Genomic DNA, 18,901 nt, shown 5'->3' on the forward strand with positions numbered 1-18,901 from the left:
TTCTTAGCAATTAATGACTGCACATAAATATGAGTTCTAAGAATTGCCTCTATTTAGAGCTTGACAGGATATGCTAATAGAAATTTTTTTTTTCAGAAATACAATATGTCAGTTTTAGCTACGCATAAAAGAGCCAAAATTGATAGAGAAACATGCCATATGAAAATAGAAAAAATAAGGAAGAACAAAGTCTTCCTACCTTTACCTTCTGTCACTACTCACATAAACTCTTAATTCTTTTAGCAGATGTCACCTGGGCACCTGCTTGTATGCCAGGCACTGCACTGGGCGATGGGCACACAAAAATGAGGACGTCCCGGTTACAGTTCAGTGGCCCAGAAATGTAAATACAGAATTACCAACACAGGGTGAAAATGCTACAATGTGGATATGGACGCAGTCCCCTGGAAGCACAGAGGCAGAGCCACTAACCCCATCTGTTTTCTTTTCCAAATGAAGACAGGATAAACTCAAATATCTGAAGCTGGCTCCAGTAACACACAGGACCTAATCTCTTGTATACAACATCTTTCAGATCTTAACTGTCCAAGTACACAATTTCAAATGGAGCTATTTCTAACATTTTCTGCAATGAGCATGCGTAACGTTTATAATTAGATTTTTTAAATTCTATTTTTAAAACGATTTCCATCATGAGTAAAAGCAATGTTCCATTAGAATGTAAGCAACCTAATTTCACTAGGTAAGTTTTGGAAACAAAAAGGTGCTTAAATTAGTGCCCCAAAACAGTAACAGGTGTATTTAATAAAATAGTCAACTGCTTATGAATAATTTTAACAGATTATTCGAGTATTTGATTAGGAGTGTTTTATACTGTTCTCCTCCAGTTAGGTTTATTTTGTCACTATTTTAATTTCAGCTTTCTCTTTCCAATTATGTTTAAACTAGAAGTTTAGAATGCCGTGATTTAAAGCATAGACTAACTCACAGCATAACAGAAGGGCAATTAATTTAAACCTGCAGGCTGATTTTCCCCTTCTCCTCTTATTGCAGGGACACTGCAGAGGATGGTCGCACACAGTGGGCGGCCAGGGAGGAGAGCTGGTAGAGAAGAAGAAATCACTAACTCTGTAACATGGTGGGGCAGGGGACAGAGGCTGGAAGGGTTTTGCTCAAACTGCCATGCTTATACACAGCAATTCGTTGAGATTCCACAGGAAAACACTGGAGAACAATGCTATATATTCTAAAGTTTCCTAGCTTAAAAGAGCTAAACCTGAAATGGCTTGAGGCAGTGTGAAAACAGATAAAACCTAAATTGGAATTTACTCATTTGCTTATATATATGTACTGTATACTCTAGGAAAGTAACTTTAATTTTTAATACCCTTATCCCCTTCTCACCAATGTTTTTTGGATCTTATAAGATACTGCTGTGTTTTTAACGTCAATAACAAGGAAACATATGAGTAAGTAGTCAAATCAAGCAATCAATTAAAACCCCCAAGTACTGGATTGGCCAAAAAGTTCGTTCGGGTTTTTCTGTAACATCTTACGGAAAAAAACAAACGAACTTTTTGCCTAACCCAATATGTTCAAAGGACTTGAAAGGCTAAAGCAGGATTTGTAAGAACACTTTTCTTTCTTTTTTTAGGGGGGAGGGGTGCATGGAAAGGAGGGGTGGCAACAGAGACAAGATCTTTAAAAGTCTCAAACTTGTAAAGCAACTATAATAAAAATTTTTTTAAAAGTCTCAAACTTTAGTACATCTTTTACAAATGGATTTAATAGCATCTGATTTTTAAATAATATCATGGAATAACTATAAGTCAATACAAAAATGAGTAATGTCCAGGGACTTCCCTGGTGGTGCAGTGGTTAAGAACCCGCCTGCCAATGCAGGGACGGGTTCCAGCCCTGGTCTGGGAAGATCCCACATGCCGTGGAGCAACTAAGCCCGTGAGCCACAACTACTGAGCCTAAGTGCCTCAGCTACTGAAGCCCATGCGCCTAGAGCTTCTCTTGTGCTTTGCAACAAGAAAAGCCACCACAGTGAGAAGCGCGTGCACTGCAGCGAAGAGTAGCCCCGGCTTGCCACAACTAGAGAAAGCCCACGCACAGCAACGAAGACCCAACACAGCCAAAAAATAAATTAAAAGAAAGAGTAATGTCCAAAATGCCACAGTAAATGTTTGATTATTTTATAATGAACACCTCTAAACTATATATTCAACTACTCACTATTTAAATTCTTTAGGATTATTTTGCATTTTAACAAATGCATTTACTCTTTTCTCCTGAGTTTGTAAGAAAGTAGTAATGACTTAAGTCAAGAGCTGTGACCAGACTATCATCTGGTGGAGGCGTTAAACCTGAAGCCTTTCTCAGGATTGCTTCAGTGGAGGGAAAAGAGTCCGGTCCTTTATGAGGATGAACAATAAACACAGTCACGAATCACTCTGGTGATGCTTCCAACAATCACTTTAGTTACTTGTTTATGTAACAGATAATAGCCTTCAATCTTTTAAGGTTAGAAGACATGAGCATTCATTCATTCTCTCACTCATTCTACAAATATTTCTTGTGTGCCTGTTTGCCAGGCACTGTGGACCCAGCAGTGCACAAAACATACAAGGTCATCTGTAGCCTACAATGAATCATGGGATCCAATACTAAGGGGCCAGCAATGGAAGAAAATCTATTTACAAGTATTCACAAGAATTTTTATGCAAATGTGACTTTCTTATGGTTATAAGGAAAACCAAGCCAGCAGTCAACATTTCAGCTGATATTCTGACCAAGACATAGAAAAGGTGGATTTAAACCATCTATGGTTCTCAGACCAGAGTAAAGCAGAATTCATGCACAGTAGACGACAGTTTATCCCAAACAGAGAGGGCTAGACTTGTTCCAAAATATGGGGATTTTAGATATGTCAATTCCAAAAAAGCATAGGGATCCAAACAGGCATTTTAGAAATAAGATGTATGTCTGCACAACTGTAATTCACAGCTTTAAAACTCTTGCTGTCCCTCATATATATAACGGCTGTGATTTCACACAGCTCCAGCGTTACCAGCGAGAGGCTCTGACGTGACATGCTAACATGTAACAGAATCTCACTGCCCTGTTGCTGTCACGCAGAGGGGTTTCCTTAAAATGCTGAGTAGCCATCTTCAGTCCTGAAAATAGGAGACTGCAGCATCCTGCCCTGCCCTGGCTGCAGCAAATCATCCTTCGATTACCAACGGTGTGTGTTTTAAAATGAGCAATCTCTGAGCAACTTCTAGAAACAAACATCTACTCTGTACGTTAAACGTTCTTACTTCCTATGGCATTTGGTTTTTCCAACAGACATACAAATGGGTTTGTGAGCGCATATTCCCAGCTGAGGTCTTCAAACCAACCACACCTTTCTCAACCTAAAAGTCATGGAACACTTCTCTTTCGGTAAGATGTTTTTCTTTAGAGAAGTAAAGTTTAATCAGTTAGGCATTTATCACAGTCTAAAGTGTACTATTCACAAATGAGACTGAAGCTTTACGGCTCCCAGAAAAGAAAGGAGAAGAATGATTTTGTGTCTCACTCTCCATGCATCCTGACCCATCCCTCCATCCAAACTCTCCACAGGGAGAAAGAGATCAGGAAGACAGCACTCAGCACCTTCTAGGGGAAATGTGAGCAATCAGGTAGTCTGACCACTTCATTCTACAAATTCTACAAATTCTACTAATGACTAAGCTAAGGTTAGAAAGGTTGAGTTGACGAGCCCATGATCCAGGCTAGTGGCAGAGGCTGAATCAGGACTCTATTCCCGGTTTATCACTTGTTACCAAAAAGCTGGGTTACCCAAGCTCTTTGGTAACAGTTCTTTCAGTACCTTGAAAATGATCTGTATCTTCATTTATTCTGATTTCCACTCATAGGTTGAAATTCTAATTCTTTTCTTAGATATGATTGTAACCAAATCACACAAATTGGACACTATTACAAGGATTTTAATCCTCTTGGGGTGGGAGGGAGCATAATTACTGAAGAAGTGTTTGTTTGGTGACTGGCATTCTATATAAACTTTGGCGCGATGAGGTGTGGATAACTCCCAAACTGAATTTTTCAAAATTGCAAGAGTAGAAGTAATGAAACCAGTATACCTAAGGATTTTTTTGTTTTTGCTTTTGTTTTCAATAAAGCTGCAATCAGAAGAACTTCATTTCTCTTTGAAAATTTAATCTCACTACATTTTCTCTGGCATTTTCTGGACACTGTTAGTCTCCATCATTTGTGATGCCCTCTAGTGAAAATAAATGGGAAATTCTTCAAGCAGATACAGAGAAAGTCAGTACAGATAGTCCCTGCTTTGCACTGAAATGAATATCTACAATTTATAAAGATATCTCCCCCCATAGGTCTGCCCACTGGGGAAGAGCTGAATTATTATTTTACATTTTTCAGTAATTATCATGATTTTTGGCCATTTAAAATTTTTATTTTATAGCGTTGGCTATACGTATGACTTTTTGCATATCAAATCCTTGGTCGGTTATGGACCTGTTGGGAAAAACCTATGCCCCATGTCTATGGCATCACTGTTAACTGGTGTGAGAATAATTTCCCCTGAGCCAGGACTTGCTATTACAGACCATTCTCAGCCCAGAGCTGTGGGCAGAAATTACCAATCAAGAGGAGTTCACACTTGAGATGAAGCCCCTTACCATCTCTGAAATAGGTCTGTGACTTTTTGTAGACAGTAGGTCCCTTTGCAAACAAAACATCAATTTCCTCCCCCGCTCAAAAACCCTCCATTGATTCCTTTCGCACTTCAAATAAAATCCTAGCTCTTCACCTTGACTTTCAGTGACCCACCCCTGCTGCTCTGTCCGTGGTCAGCTTCTCCAGCCACACTGATTTGTAATTTGTCTACTATTTGTCTCCCCTCTAGCACGGAAGCCCCATAAGCAACGGGTTTATCTGCTTTGTTCACGACTGTGTCTTCAGCATCTACAATGCTGCCTGCCACCTAGCGAGTACTTATTAAGAATCTGAGCTCATGAGAGTATCTGGCGCATGGTTCCTGCTGCTTGAAACGTGGCCACTCAACTCCAGCATTTTCTCCCCTGCTCTCAGCCAGCAGTGACCCCCAGCATGATTGCCACAATCAGAAAGTATGAAAGTCAAGACAGCCTGACCTTCTTGTCACACTTAACGTTGTTTTAACTTCCTCTGCTCTATAAAGTTCACTTATTTTATAAATTTACTAATTAACTGGCTTTTTCACTATGTGACCGGAGTGGTATTTACTGGTAGGATGAAGAACGGCAGAGTTGAAGAAGGTGGTGGTTGATGCTTGGGGGAGAGAGCTCTAAATGTCCTGAGCCTTGGGACAGGCAGACCCATAGGTTTTTAGCAATAAAATCTGAGATAAGGGCCATATATTTGCAGATTAATTTTTCAAGTCGATTTTTATAACCATCACATAGTTACACCCTTGTACATTCAGATGTTACCCATGACCGTTACATTTGCTATCAATCGCTCAAAAAAAAAAAAAAGACATATAAAAAGATTCTTGAGGTAAAGCATAAAGTGGGAAAGAAAACACCGGGCAGAGGACACAGTATAAATGGTACAAAATATTACTTTGTATGTTACATGCCCCTAACAGTTTAAAAGCACTTTTACACCAATTACACAGCCAGCTCAAATCTTCTTAAAAATAGGTAAAGTATAAGTATGTAAAAAGTAATGAAGAGGACGTAAAAATGGATTATCTCATTTAACGTCCATAGGAGTTCCATGAGCTGGAGGGAGCAGACGGGATGCTTCTGGAAGAGGAAGGAAGATGGCCCTGCATGTCCACAGGTGTCTCCTGACAGCAGGCGTGGTCTGTGCAGGGCAACATCATGGCACGAAACCACCCTCCTCTCAACCGCCCTGCACTGAATATCCCACCAAACAATTTCTACTGCTTCCGCAGTTTTTCCATCACCTTCTATCAGACTAGGGGAAGTCCAGAGTGTGAACAAAGGCTACAGGTTCAGATCTCCTCTGGTGTGCAAATCATGGAACTGGGCAATTCCCATAATATGTACCAAGGACTGTACATTTAAAACTAAACACCCACAGATGGTGTTTGGAGTGGACAATTTATTGGAAGCACAAGTTTCAAAGAAGATACCCATATTTAGCAGGTGGAGGGTGGGTTCTGGTACCTACAAGAAGATATATAGAGATCTTTTCCAAGATGCCACCAGGCAGGGCTGAGAAGAGGCTGACAATTCTCCCTCATCATACTCCTATGTTTGCAGACAGGGAAGCTCTCTTAAAGAGACTGGCAGGCATCCGTAAGAATGGCAGGCCAGGGACTGCAGGCCTGGGTTTGCGTTTGGGCTCCGCTACATACTGCAGATGTGGCCTTGGACAAGCCACACAATCTCTCCAAGCCTCAGTCTCCCAGTTTCCTTGTCCGTAAATTGGGATAACAGTATTAGGACAATAACATTATAATAACTCAGGAGTTATTCTAAATACCAACTGAGATAATATGTTGAAATGCTTTGTAAATAATAAAATACAGGGCTTCCCTGGTGGCGCAGTGGTTGGGAGTCCGCCTGCCGACGCAGGGGACACGGGTTCGTGTCCCGGTCCGGGAGGATCCCACATGCCGCGGAGCGGCTGGGCCCGTGAGCCATGGCCGCTGAGCCTGCGCGTCCGGAGCCTGTGCTCCGCAACGGGAGAGACCACAGCGGTGAGAGGCCCGCGTACCGCAAAAAAAAAAAAAAATAAAAATAAAAAAAATAAAATAAAATACAACATAAAACGTAAGGTGTTATCATCATGGTATTCTGTTTCTTTTTAATTAAAAAAATTTTTTTTTTAATTCTTTTGGCTGCGTTGGGTCTTTGTTGCTGTGCGTGGACTTTCTCTAGCTGCGGCAAGCGGGGGCTACTCTTAGTTGTGGTGTGTGGGCTTCTCATTGCAGTGGCTTCTCTTGTTGTGGAGCATGGGCTCTAGGGCACGTGGGCTTCAGCAGTTGTGGCACACGGGTTCAGTAGTTGTGGCTCGTGGGTTCAGTAGTTGTGGCTCACGGGCCCTAGAGCACAGGCTCAGTAGTTGTGGCGCATGGGCTTAGTTGCTCCGCAGCATGTGAGATCTTCCTGGACCAGGGCTCGAGCCCGTGTCCCCTGCATTGTCAGGTGGATTCTTAACTACTGTGCCACCAGGGAAGTCCCATCATGGTATTCTGAAAAAATTTACATCTTCCCTCTGGAATTAAGAAGTCTGAATCTACTTAGTTTGGGGGCCTCAGTTAGGCCTGTGAATAGCTGGAATTGAGGAGAAGTTTTTCACCTCATTACAGAGTCTGAGTACAACTACATCCATATTTATATGTTGCCTTCAAGATCAGTGTGTCTGTGAGCTTAGTTTGGGGCATAGAATGTTTAAAATACTCCCTTTTTGCAATTTGCCTCCAACGGCAAATTTGTTGCAAGAAATTCTGACTTTAACAAACTTTCCTTAATCAAACTGCTTTTTGGATTAGATACTTTCTCTTCAGAATAATATAATCACTTTAGAAATACTCTGTTCCCTTGCTTGATTTGGGAAAAATAGAATTATTTCAGTCTAAATTTCATTACTTTTAATTGCTTCCTGTCTAGCAACATTTTTCTCTCCCTGAATTTTACAGTGCCTTCCTTTGCTGAACTCCTGAGTAACAACTGGTCATTAAATAGTTGTTGAATGCCCCTTTTGTTGGAAGCATTTAAGAGATGAAAAAAGTTTCATACATGGACTCCACATGTTATTTCGGGGCCAAAGTATTTCATACAAAGTGATGTTTATGGGTCCATGTTTTACTAAGTACAGAGCTCAGATCCTTCCTACTTTTTTGCTACTTTCTTGATAGACTAATTGTCAGTAAACTGTTCATTAGAAGAAGGTCAACGAGAAATGGTAATACAGATGCAGTAGCATGATCATCCACGATTCATGCTGCAAAAAAAGGGCACTGAACTGAAACCCAGGGAGACCTCCTGGGATCTACTTTCATCTCTGACACTGACTTTGGGGAAGTCCTTTAACATCTGTGACCTCAGGTTCCTAGCCTTACAAAGAACTAAGCAGGGCTATATGCCCCCTGGAACTTCTTCCGGCTCTAATGTTCAATTTGCTTAAATAGTTACCGCACAACCGAAACACCGCTCTTACTCCCAGCTCAAGCAGCCCAACGGTTTTCCTTGACAGTAGGAAACTGCAAAATCTTCTCAGAATTCTCAGTCCCTCACCCTGATTCTACTAGTCTGGAGAACCTCAAATGCCTACCTATATTCTGCCCTGATCTGGGGCTACCACAATTCTACAAATCCCAAACAACCCCTCCAATACATACCCAAGATGTGTTTTTAAAAAATATTAAAGCTAAGTCTGTCTTATAACAAAGAATTCCAAGCACCACTTCACCAGAGGTGTATGAGCCATGTGGTCTCTGTTGACATAAAGTAGCCGAGGGCAAAGCAGGCAGGGCAAAGTGGTCCTGGGAGTCACACAGGGAAGGCTCTTCCCATCCCAGAAGGAAATGGAGCAGAGGGCATTACGCAAAAGCATCCCAGTAGTGAGTCATTATGAAACAAGTGAAAGGGAAAATGTAGTAATTTTGCAGTAGACTCTTACTTTTTGATAGAGAATGGGGTTTGGCCTGTGATGAATCTCATCGAAGGTGACAGAATTACTGAAGTGCTAAGAATACCACGGTGTCACCTTTCACCTCCGAGGCTGGCCCACAGCAAGCATCCTGAGGATAGAGATAGAAGGAGACACTCTAGTATGAGAGGTGGGGAGAAGGGGGAAAGAGGGGGAAGGAAAGACAGAGAGGGACTAGAGAGGGGGAGAGGGAGAGAGGGAGAGACCCCTAATTTTGAGACCATAAACCACAGAAACTGAGGGTGAGGAAAAAAGTGAGAAGGCAATCAGGTTCAAAGAAGACACAGACCCATTTCCCACTTCTTTTGAGAGAAATTTAAATAGAAGTAAATGATGGGGAAGTGGCAGCTCCCAAGGTTAGATTTCTTATTATATGTAACACACACGTGTGTGTGTACGTGCGCATGTGTGTGTTACACATATATTTATTTATTTTATGCAGCTGTGGCCTGTTCCAGCTGCCTGGTTGCTATGGGAATAAGCTGAAGTTAAGGAATTTTGTGTTAGCATAAATATAAGTGCAGAAGAGGACACATACAGGCTAAATTCTAAAGAATCAATCCCAGTTGTTATCTAGTTGTTCTTTTAAAATCTTAACAATTGTTCTAAGCCAACACAGAATTTTTTTCTCTTGAGGCAAAACAAGTTAAACAAGACTAGTAAGATATGAGAGGATTACTTTCAAAATTCCTTAAAAATTAGAAAGAGTCATTTTTTAAAATTCCAGAGAAGCAAAACTTGTTTATAGAAAAATGATACTTTCTCTAATATATAAAGAACCCCTAGAAATTAGTAAGAATATGACAAATGACACGTAACTCTACTGTAAATTGGCAAAAGATATTAGTTGCTCACAGAAAAGGAAATACAAGTGATCCTGAAACATATGAAAAGATGCTCAGCCTCGTCATAAAAGAAGCATGTAAATTTAAATTATATTAAGATTTTTTTTGTCACCTAACAGGCAAAATTGAAAAGTTTGGAGTGGAGAAGAAGCGTGGAGTGGAGAATCAGCGTCCTCATGTATTGCTGGTAACAGAGCCAACTGGTACCATCCTTTTGGACAACAATTTGACAGAAGTGTTCAAAAGTATAATTGTATACAGTTGACCCCTGAACAACACAGGAGGTAGGGGCGTTGACTCTTCTGCAGTCGAAAATCTGCCTATAATTTATAGTCTGTACTTGGTATCTGTGGTTCCACATCCCTGATTCAATCAACCGCCATGGAGTACTGTAGTGGGTATTAATGAAAAAAGTCCACGTATGATGGATCCATACAGCTCAACCCGTGCTGTTCAAGGGTCACTGTATACTTATTAATTCTTCAACCCTACTTCTGGTAATTTATCCTTCAGATATACTTGTACAGATGTGATGCGCCTATTTATGTGTGTGTATACGGGTTATAATATTTATAATGGCAAAAACACTGGAAACAACCCAAATGTCCATAACTAGGAACAGGTTAAATCCATACAATGTAAAACAATGTGGCTGCAGGAAAAGAGGGAAGCCACACTGGCCTCCTCTATACAGTGACATGAGAGGACCTACAGGATGCATTAATGAGAAAAGCAAGACCCAAAATTGTTTTTAATATGGGAACTATGAAAATATATATTCATAATTTCTTATATTTACATAAAGGAAAGAAACATAACAGAAACTAATAAGTGGGGGCCTGTGGTTGGGGCAATCGTTCTGGGGAAGTAGGCAGGTGGCAGACAGGGTGGGGAGACTTAGTACTGTGCTCCTTTTTTATATGGTTTGATACTTTGAATTGCTTAAATTTATTATCTATTCAAAAATTGGACAAAGTATAATTTTTCCCATCTATCAATCACACTCCTTGGTATTTACCCAAAAGAGTTGAAACCCACTGCCAGTGATGTTTAGAGCATTTTTATCCATAAATGCCCAAACCTGGAACAATCAAGATGTCCTTCAGTACGTGAATGGATACATAAACAGTGGCGCATCCAGACAATGGAATATTATTCAGTGGTAAAAAGAAATGAGCTATCAAGCCATGAAAAGACCTGGAGGAACCTTAAATGCATATTAGTAAATGAAGGAAGCCAATCTGAAAAGGCAACATCCTTTTCAGATGATTCCAATTATATGACATTCTGGAAAAGGCAAAACTATGGAGACAGTAAAAAGATTAGTGGTTGCCAGGGCTTAGGGAAGAGGGAGGGATAAACAGGCAGAACACAGAGGATTTTTAGGGCAGTGATGCTACTCTGTGTGATACTGTAATGGTGGATAAATGTCATTATACTTTGTACAGACCATAGAATGTGCAACACCAAGAACGAATCCTAATGTAAACTATGGACTTTGGGTGATAATGATGTGTCAGCTTAAGTTCATCAAACTGTAACGAATGTACCACTCTGGTGGCGGATGTTGATAAGGGGGGAGGCTGCACATGTGTCAGGGCAGGGGATGTATGGGAAATCTCTGCACCTTCTGCTCAGTTTTGCTATGAACCTAAAACTGCTCTTAAAAAATGAAGTCTATCAAGCAAAGCAAAAAAAGTATGTCCTCATGGCTCAGACTTTCTTCTTTTCCCTCAGACTTTCTAAGGCACTCTTTGGGGGTAGAATAAAGAGGTGGAAAGTGGGGTGGGACAGGTGGACCCTGGCACTAATATTTCTCCTCTGGGAACGTGTATCTTCTTCCCCAGCACTCCCCTGATGGGTCTGCTTAAGTGCTGCATGAAAAGGCTCGTAGATTTGCTCCCTTTGCCTCAGTCTATTATCTTGTCTCTCCTTGACTCCTCTCAGGGCAACTCAGGAAGCATTTACCACATCTACTCTCATCCACAAGCACCAAGCACTGCCTGGAGTATCTTTTTTGCTAGTCAGCACCCATGCCTTACATTCATCTAAACACGTTATTCTTTTGGACCCCCATTACCTTTTATATGTTATGTGTCTGTGGTTGCACTTGTACATAATATTAATAACTTATATATATATATATATATATATATATATATATACACACACCCTAATTTATATATGCCTGCCAGAAGAGTCACATAAATAATGTGTTTTAAACATTCAATAAAATTCAGAGCAGCAGACATTCATTGAACCAAAATACATACTAGTCACAGCCTCTGATCTCATGAAGTTCCCAATCTGTTAGTTCAATTTGCATTACATCATAGTACTTTCCAGACACATTTAAAAAATGCTTTTGTGTGTTGCTTATTAAGATAAATTCTATTCACACCAAAATAAACCAAATACTCCATGTTTTCTCCTCTAGAAACTTGGTGGGCCAAATGACTATCTTAATTGTTCCTTTCTGCATCAACTTTATTCATTTACACCCTTTTCACATTCTCCTCTGCTTTATTTCCCTAGGACTTAAGATTTTAGATATTAACATGAGGAAGTTAGGCTTCTTTATGAACCCACACCTGGAACGTTTATAAAGAGCTGTGTTCTCACTTAAAATCCATTAGTGAGAGCACTTAGAGGATGCTTCTTGTTTAGTTAAAAAAAAAGAAAAAGAAAAAAAATCCATCTTAAATTAAGTATCTATAGTCTTTCATAACATAGAAGTTATTTAGAATTTTCAGTAAAAGTGCAAAGGGTCCTTGGGGCAGCCAAAGAAAATAAAAGAATTCTCAGCACATGGTGTACTTTCAGAAGAAAAATATTAAGAGTAACAATAGTTTCTAAACCCAGTCATTCTTTGGGATTGATAACTTATTCCTGATGGTCCCCCAAAAGACAGGAAGGGGAGAAAAAGAATATACTTGGATCCTGTAACAGTAATTATTCATAGCTCTTTTCCCTCATAAAATAATGGACTATTAGATCTTCCATAAAATCCGTTTCAGTAATTTAATGGTAGGTCTGCATTTTATAATCCATGTTTTGTGAACAAGAAAAGAAGAAAAAACAAAAAGATTATTTTACAATAATTCATTCCACTAATTTTTATTAAATTCCAAACCTTTCATCCCTCCTATAAAAATCAAATAGCCCATTTTGAGATTCTTCTTCCATTAAGCATAATTATTAAAACTGAGAGTTTCTTGACTGCCACCTACTGGTAAGAAAAAAGTGACAACTTATTTTATATAAAAGTTCTGCATTTTCCCTCAGATTTTCTGGTTTAGGGGTTTAAATATTTAACATTAAAAAAGATGGAATGTTGAACATACAGAACATTTTATATGTTTAAACTCAAATTAATTGATCATGTATTACTAGAGTTTTAAAAAATAAATAAAAATATGATTTTTCCTTTTTACAATGTAATACTTTCCCTAGTATTATTACTAGAAGTCACACAGATGGATTATAGTAGCTTGATTTAAAGTTTGTCTTTATAGACATGGATGCTAGTCTAACTGATGATGAAATGAAAGGTTACTTCAAGATTAGCCAGTCAAATCAAACTAAGAACATAGGGTGGAAAACTCTCATGAGGGTTGTCATTCAGTCTATCTTTGCCAACAAATAAACTGTGAAAACCAAAGGACAACTCCAATAAGAGGTTGAATACACAATGGCAAAAGTAACCAGAATTTTCCCAGGTAATATATTAGCTCGAGGGGGAATATTTATATATTCACCCTTTTCATAGCAGAAGCACTTAGTCATTTGTAATGAGTGAAACATACCTGGCTTAAAATGTGGTAAAGAATGAACTCCAGGCCACGTGTCCTCATTTGGCGTTCCAAGAACCTAGTGGAGAGCAGGAAATTGTGGAAACAGACTTATTATTTCCAAAGCACTCAAGATTCTCCAGTGCAGAAAACAGTACACTGCATATGATGAAACTCTGGATTTTTTTCCCCCATTATCGTGTGCCAGGGATTTTATTTCAGTAAAACAAACCCAGCTAAAGAGCCACCCAAGTTGAATGTCTGTGTTTTAACAAATGCAGCTGAATGCGGTAAGACAAGTTAAATCTGCTGCATTTTATCAACTCCAAACTTAGTAAGCAGGCTTACGACTCAAAGAATGAGCTGTCATCTTCATGGAACTGAATAAAGTATGTATGTGTCCCTCATGATTCTTTCATGAGCTTTTATCCTTCACTCTAGTATCAGACGTGTCATCATTTAACAGTTCTAAGAATTCTGTCATTTCTTCCCCCACATCCTCTGTCTGGGCATCAGAATGTTTCAAAGAAGCAGAACAGACAGCTTGGGATGCTCACATTCTTCACTGGCCATACTATTTGTTAGAGTTAACATCTCTAGTCACATGATATATAGTTTCCTCATCCCCAAATACTGTTCTCCCTACACTGTCTCTCTCTATCCATACTTCCAGCTTCTTTCCGCATCTACTTTTCTATCCCCACAATGTTTGATCTGGTCAAAGGCATTAAAAGGCAATTCCGATTCACGTATAACGAGCACACTTTATTCGAATTTTCAGTTCCATCATCTATTGCTATTATACTCAATGATCATGGTAAATCACTGATGGAGAACAGTGGAGATGAAAGGTTTAAGAGCCCAGATCATGGAGACAGACTCCTCTGATCCCCTACTTACTAGCCATGGGACTTCATCGAGCTTCAATTTCCTCCTTTGTAAACTAGGGATGATGATAACAGCACCTTTTTCACCTGTGTGAGAATACTACCTGGTATGCAGTAAGCACTATGTAAGGATCAGATACTATTCAAAGCACCCACAGAAAATGGGGTCAGGTCAAGGAGGTGCCGGCAATGGAGGAGAATCCAGCCCACCCACTTTTTCCATAGGGATTCCCTGATCTGGGGGTCAGTGCCAAATGCTGTAACTCAGACTACGATGGACCAATATGACAGTCAAATGAGTTAGAAAGGGGAAGAGATAAAGCCAGAAGCTGGCAAAGCTGGAGGAATGGCAGACATCATGGGGGGAAATGACACCTATTCACTCATTTCTGAGGATTAGCAGATACTACTAGGCAATAAGGAAATACAGAGCTCTGGCTCTTTATGCATAGACTTCCTAGCGGGTACAGGGCTGTGAAGGCAAGGCGGGGCACACATACAGCAAGTGACTCACTCACTGCTTCCTGCTCCTGCGAATCAGGGTTAATAAACACATGTATTACGTTCCTCACTGAGACACGGAATTCACTGAAACACTGGGTGTGAACACAGTGTTCAGGGGATCAGACAATACAGTTCTTGCAAGCACTAATTAACATTAACAGGCAGATCTACATAAACAAGGTCACACTATTGATGGGCTAGGTAGGGATGCAAGGCGATAGGTGAGAGAGGGCTCCAAGAGTTGTAAGATAGGAAAAGAGACAAAGACAAGCCTGATATAAACAACTGTGACAACAGTGTCTCTGCAAAAGGCATGTCCTCCTTTCTTTCCACTAATTCTGATCATTATTTCAAGAGAGGGAGACAGTCAGGTGTGCGGGCATCACACAGCTCATCTGGGGGATGCTCCTCTTTTGAGCTCCCACTGAATTCTGCATGAAGGACAAAGGGGTTTGACAGTATTAAACTTTAGCAACTAAAGGGAGAAACTCTCAGCTCAAAATCACATCTTGATCATGACAAATCCATCACATATGAAACAGACCCTCTAAGGTTTTATAAACAATGAAAAGTCCAGCCAGAACGTGAAACTTGTTCTCTCACTCCTAGTAAAAGTATGATTGATACCCTGACTGTACCTGTTTCTACAATGTTTATGTTAACAAAGCTTTTTCAAAGGCACTACCCTCATCCAGATCCAGTGTTCTGTTTCAAAGTAATTATCAAATACTATGGCCATCCCATAAAAATTACCTGCAAAGAAAAAATACATCAGACTTTTTTTGAGTTATTATAGCATTGACTGATGAGATTCCACACCTCAAATTATTCTCCTGTCAACAACTCCTAGGCCATTTGCACAGGAAACAAAGTAGGCAAAGGAAAAGAAAAATTAGAAGTCAATGTTGCTTCCTGTAAAAGCCTTTTTGGGAAAGGCAATTTGGGTTAAATGTATGCTTAGAGAGGATAGGCTACTTGTGCACTAGGGAAAGTGGGTGTGTATTGCCTCTGATGTCAGATTTTCCTTTGTATTAATAACTAAGAAATTCCACTACCAAGATACTTTGAAGTTAGAAGGAAAAAGAGGTACTCTCTAAAAGTCAAAAATAATCTTTTGCAAAAAAAACCCCAAAAAACAAAAAAACAGTGCAGAAGATAATTACATCTCAACATGTAAAATGTGTGCCTCAACATTTAAAGTGTGGTCCCCATATCTGTAAATAAGCAGGCTTTTAATATCTGAGGTCACCCTCTGTCTTGAAACAACATGCTGTGATATGCAAAAAAGTCCTCTATGTGTTCATTTAAGCTGCTTCGCCTTAAACCTGTGCCCGTGGCTTGTATGTCTCCCTGTCCCTTTGCTGGTTCATCTCTGCACTCAGTTAACATTTACTGTGTTCATCACAGAAGACAGAAGGATGAGACTGGGCTCTGCCTTGAGGCGCTCGCTCCTACTCTGGTGAGACAGAGGAGTGGGACGGTGATGAGCTGCCTTCGACATAAGAAGAGCTCTCTCAGAAGTGTGAGGAGAAGGGGGCAAGAGCCCAAAGCAGGGTGTGCTTGAGGCTACCTGGGGTGGGGAAAAGCTGCCAAGGAGAGGATCTTTCAGTGGGAGACGGAACACAGAGTGATGGTTGGCCAAGTAAAGAAAGTGGGGGGGGGCCCCAAGGGGAGGGACAGCTGAGTATTCTGGTTATAAGGAAAGGCTATATTAAAATAATCTTGGGCTTCCCTGGTGGCGCAGTGGTTGAGAGTCTGCCTGCCGATGCAGGGGACACGGGTTCGTGCCCCGGTCCCGGAAGATCCCACGTGCCATGCAGCGGCTGGGCCCGTGAGCCATGGCCGCTGAGCCTGCGCGTCTGGAGCCTGTGCTCCGCAACGGGAGAGGCCACAGCAGAGAGATGCCCGCATACCGCAAAAAAAATAAAAATAAAATAAATGTAACAGTAAACTGTAAAGTGCCCTAAAGATGTAACTGTCACCGGCAGAGCCCATTAACAATTCCCAGGGAATAAAAATAGTATCTAGGTAATGAAATAAAGTCTAACCTTTTTTCTTCGCCTTGGCGCTTCGTCTAGTTTCACTTGCTCACCGGGAGCCACGGGCAGAGGCCTCACACCAGCCCTTCGGCCCAAAGTTCCTGGTGCAGAACCGCCCTGCCGACACCTCGGCTCCGGACCGTGCGCAGAAGCGCCGAGCATGGAATGCCGTGATTCAAGATGGCGGTGGCGGGCTGTGTGCAGAGAGGCTGCGCCCAGCACCGCGATGATCTGGAGCCTGAGCCGTGCAGCCCCGCCCACCCCTCGAGAGCTCCGCCTCCCCCCCCGCCCCCCCGCTGCCCCGCCCTATAAAGCAACCCTGCCCGCGGAGCTTATCCCTCGCCATTCTCCGATCAAAAGAGCTTTCCGGGCTTCCCTGGTGGCACGGTGGTTGGGAGTCTGCCTGCCGACGTAGGGGACACGAGTTCGTGCCCCAGTCCGGGAGGATCCCGTGAGCCATGGACGCTGGGCCTGCGTGTCCAGAGCCTGTGCTCCGCAACGGGAGAGGCCACAACACTGAGAGGCCCGCGTACCGCAAAAACAAAAAACTCCATTGTTTAAGTTGTCATGATGCTCCTGACCCCATGCCTTCCCAAGGTGGTTTCCTCTTCTGGAATGCCCTGTCTCCACTGGCCAGGTTAACTCCTACCTCTGTTTCTAGCTTCATGGGTCACCTTTTCCTGAAAGACTTCCTGGACTCTGGTCCAAGTTACCTGCTATGATCTCTGTGTTCTTTGAGGGCTTTGTGCAGACTTCCATTATAGGACCACTCACTGCCTCATAAGCGTTAGATCACTCATCTGTCTCTCCACCGGACCATGGACCTCCAAGTAGAGACCATGACATTTATCTCTGGATCCCTAGCGCCTACCATGTGCCTGGTACCAAACATGCACACAGTAAATGTTGAATGAATGAAGGAACGAATGAATGGTGTGTCTGGGTAACAGCGCGAAGTTTCGTGGGCTTTATTGTTGGCTGGGTTATGGGATGGGAGGCTAGGGCCAGATACTGAATGCATGAAGACTGACTGCATTTTATCTCTCTTTCAAGTTGTCACAAACTGCAGGTCACATGACCCACTGGAGGACAGTAAATTTCATTTAGAGTGTTCAGATCAGCATTTTTCAAAAGATGAAATCCAAGAGAAGATGTCAGAGGGTAACAGACACAGTAAAGATGCATGTTGTTTTTATGAAGCAACATTTTATTCAACTTTTCTTCATGTTATATCTGTGCATGTACATATGTATGTGTGCATTGTGAGTCATGATGTAAAATGCATTTCTTACTGTTTAAGAGCCAGTCGATAGGGAACAAGAAAGCTGAAATCAAGAATGCACGTTTGGGAGCTGAGGGCAATGAGTTTAGTTCTGGGCCTATTAAATGTTAGAAATACCTGCAGGTCAAGACAAAGGGCCTTTAAAGGACAGATGGAAATACAGATATGGATCCTGGGAGAGGGATTTCAGATCAAGAAAAACATTTAGCGTATATACATTTGTAGAAAGCAAATACCAAAACAGCAGCTCCAAAATGGTCTCCCTTCCCTATATTGACATGTATACAGTTCCCAAAGGGTGTCTCTGTGATTTCCTGAACTTTTAGCATCTGTTAAGAAAAACAAGGGGAGCCTGAACCAAGATGGCAGAGTAGAAGGACGTGATTTCATTCCCTCTTGTGAGAACACCAGAATCACAACTAGCTGCTGGAAATCACTGACAGGAAGACACTGGAACTCACCAAAAAAGATACCCCACATCCAAAGACAAAGGAGAAGCCTCAATGAGATGGTAGGAGGGGTGCAATCACAGCAAAATCAAATCCCATAACTGCTGGGTGGGTGATGCACAGACTGGAGAACACTTATACCACAGAAGTCCACCCACTAGTGTGAAGGTTCGGAGCCCTACATCAGGCTTCCCAACCTGGGGGTTCAGCAATGGGAGGAGGAATTTCAAGAGAATCAGACTTTGAAGGCTAGAGGGATTTGACTGCAGGACTTGGAAAGGACTGGGGGAAACAGAGACTCCACTCTTGAAGGCACACACAAAGCAGTGTGCGCATGGGACCCAGAGGTAGGAGCAGTGAACCCAGGGGAGACTGAACCAGACCTACCTGCTAGTGTTGGAGGGTCTTCTGCAGAGGCGGGGGGGGGGGGGTGGCTGTGGTTC

General features: G+C 41.5%; 1 protein-coding gene across 4 annotated transcripts in view; it reads right to left on the reverse strand.

Annotated features, from left to right (window-relative positions):
• CDK14 (cyclin dependent kinase 14) overlaps positions 1–18,901 on the reverse strand; it is a 609,402-nt gene that overhangs the window by 119,692 nt on the left and 470,809 nt on the right. For all 4 annotated transcript variants that reach the window (XM_060020565.1, XM_060020564.1, XM_060020563.1 and 1 more), the window contains one exon: positions 13,313–13,376. In XM_060020565.1, coding sequence (XP_059876548.1) covers positions 13,313–13,376 — 64 coding nt within the window. The remainder of the gene's footprint in view (positions 1–13,312; positions 13,377–18,901) is intronic.

The sequence above is a fragment of the Delphinus delphis genome, chromosome 9, assembly GCF_949987515.2.
Source record: "Delphinus delphis chromosome 9, mDelDel1.2, whole genome shotgun sequence".
Lineage (NCBI taxonomy): Eukaryota > Metazoa > Chordata > Mammalia > Artiodactyla > Delphinidae > Delphinus > Delphinus delphis.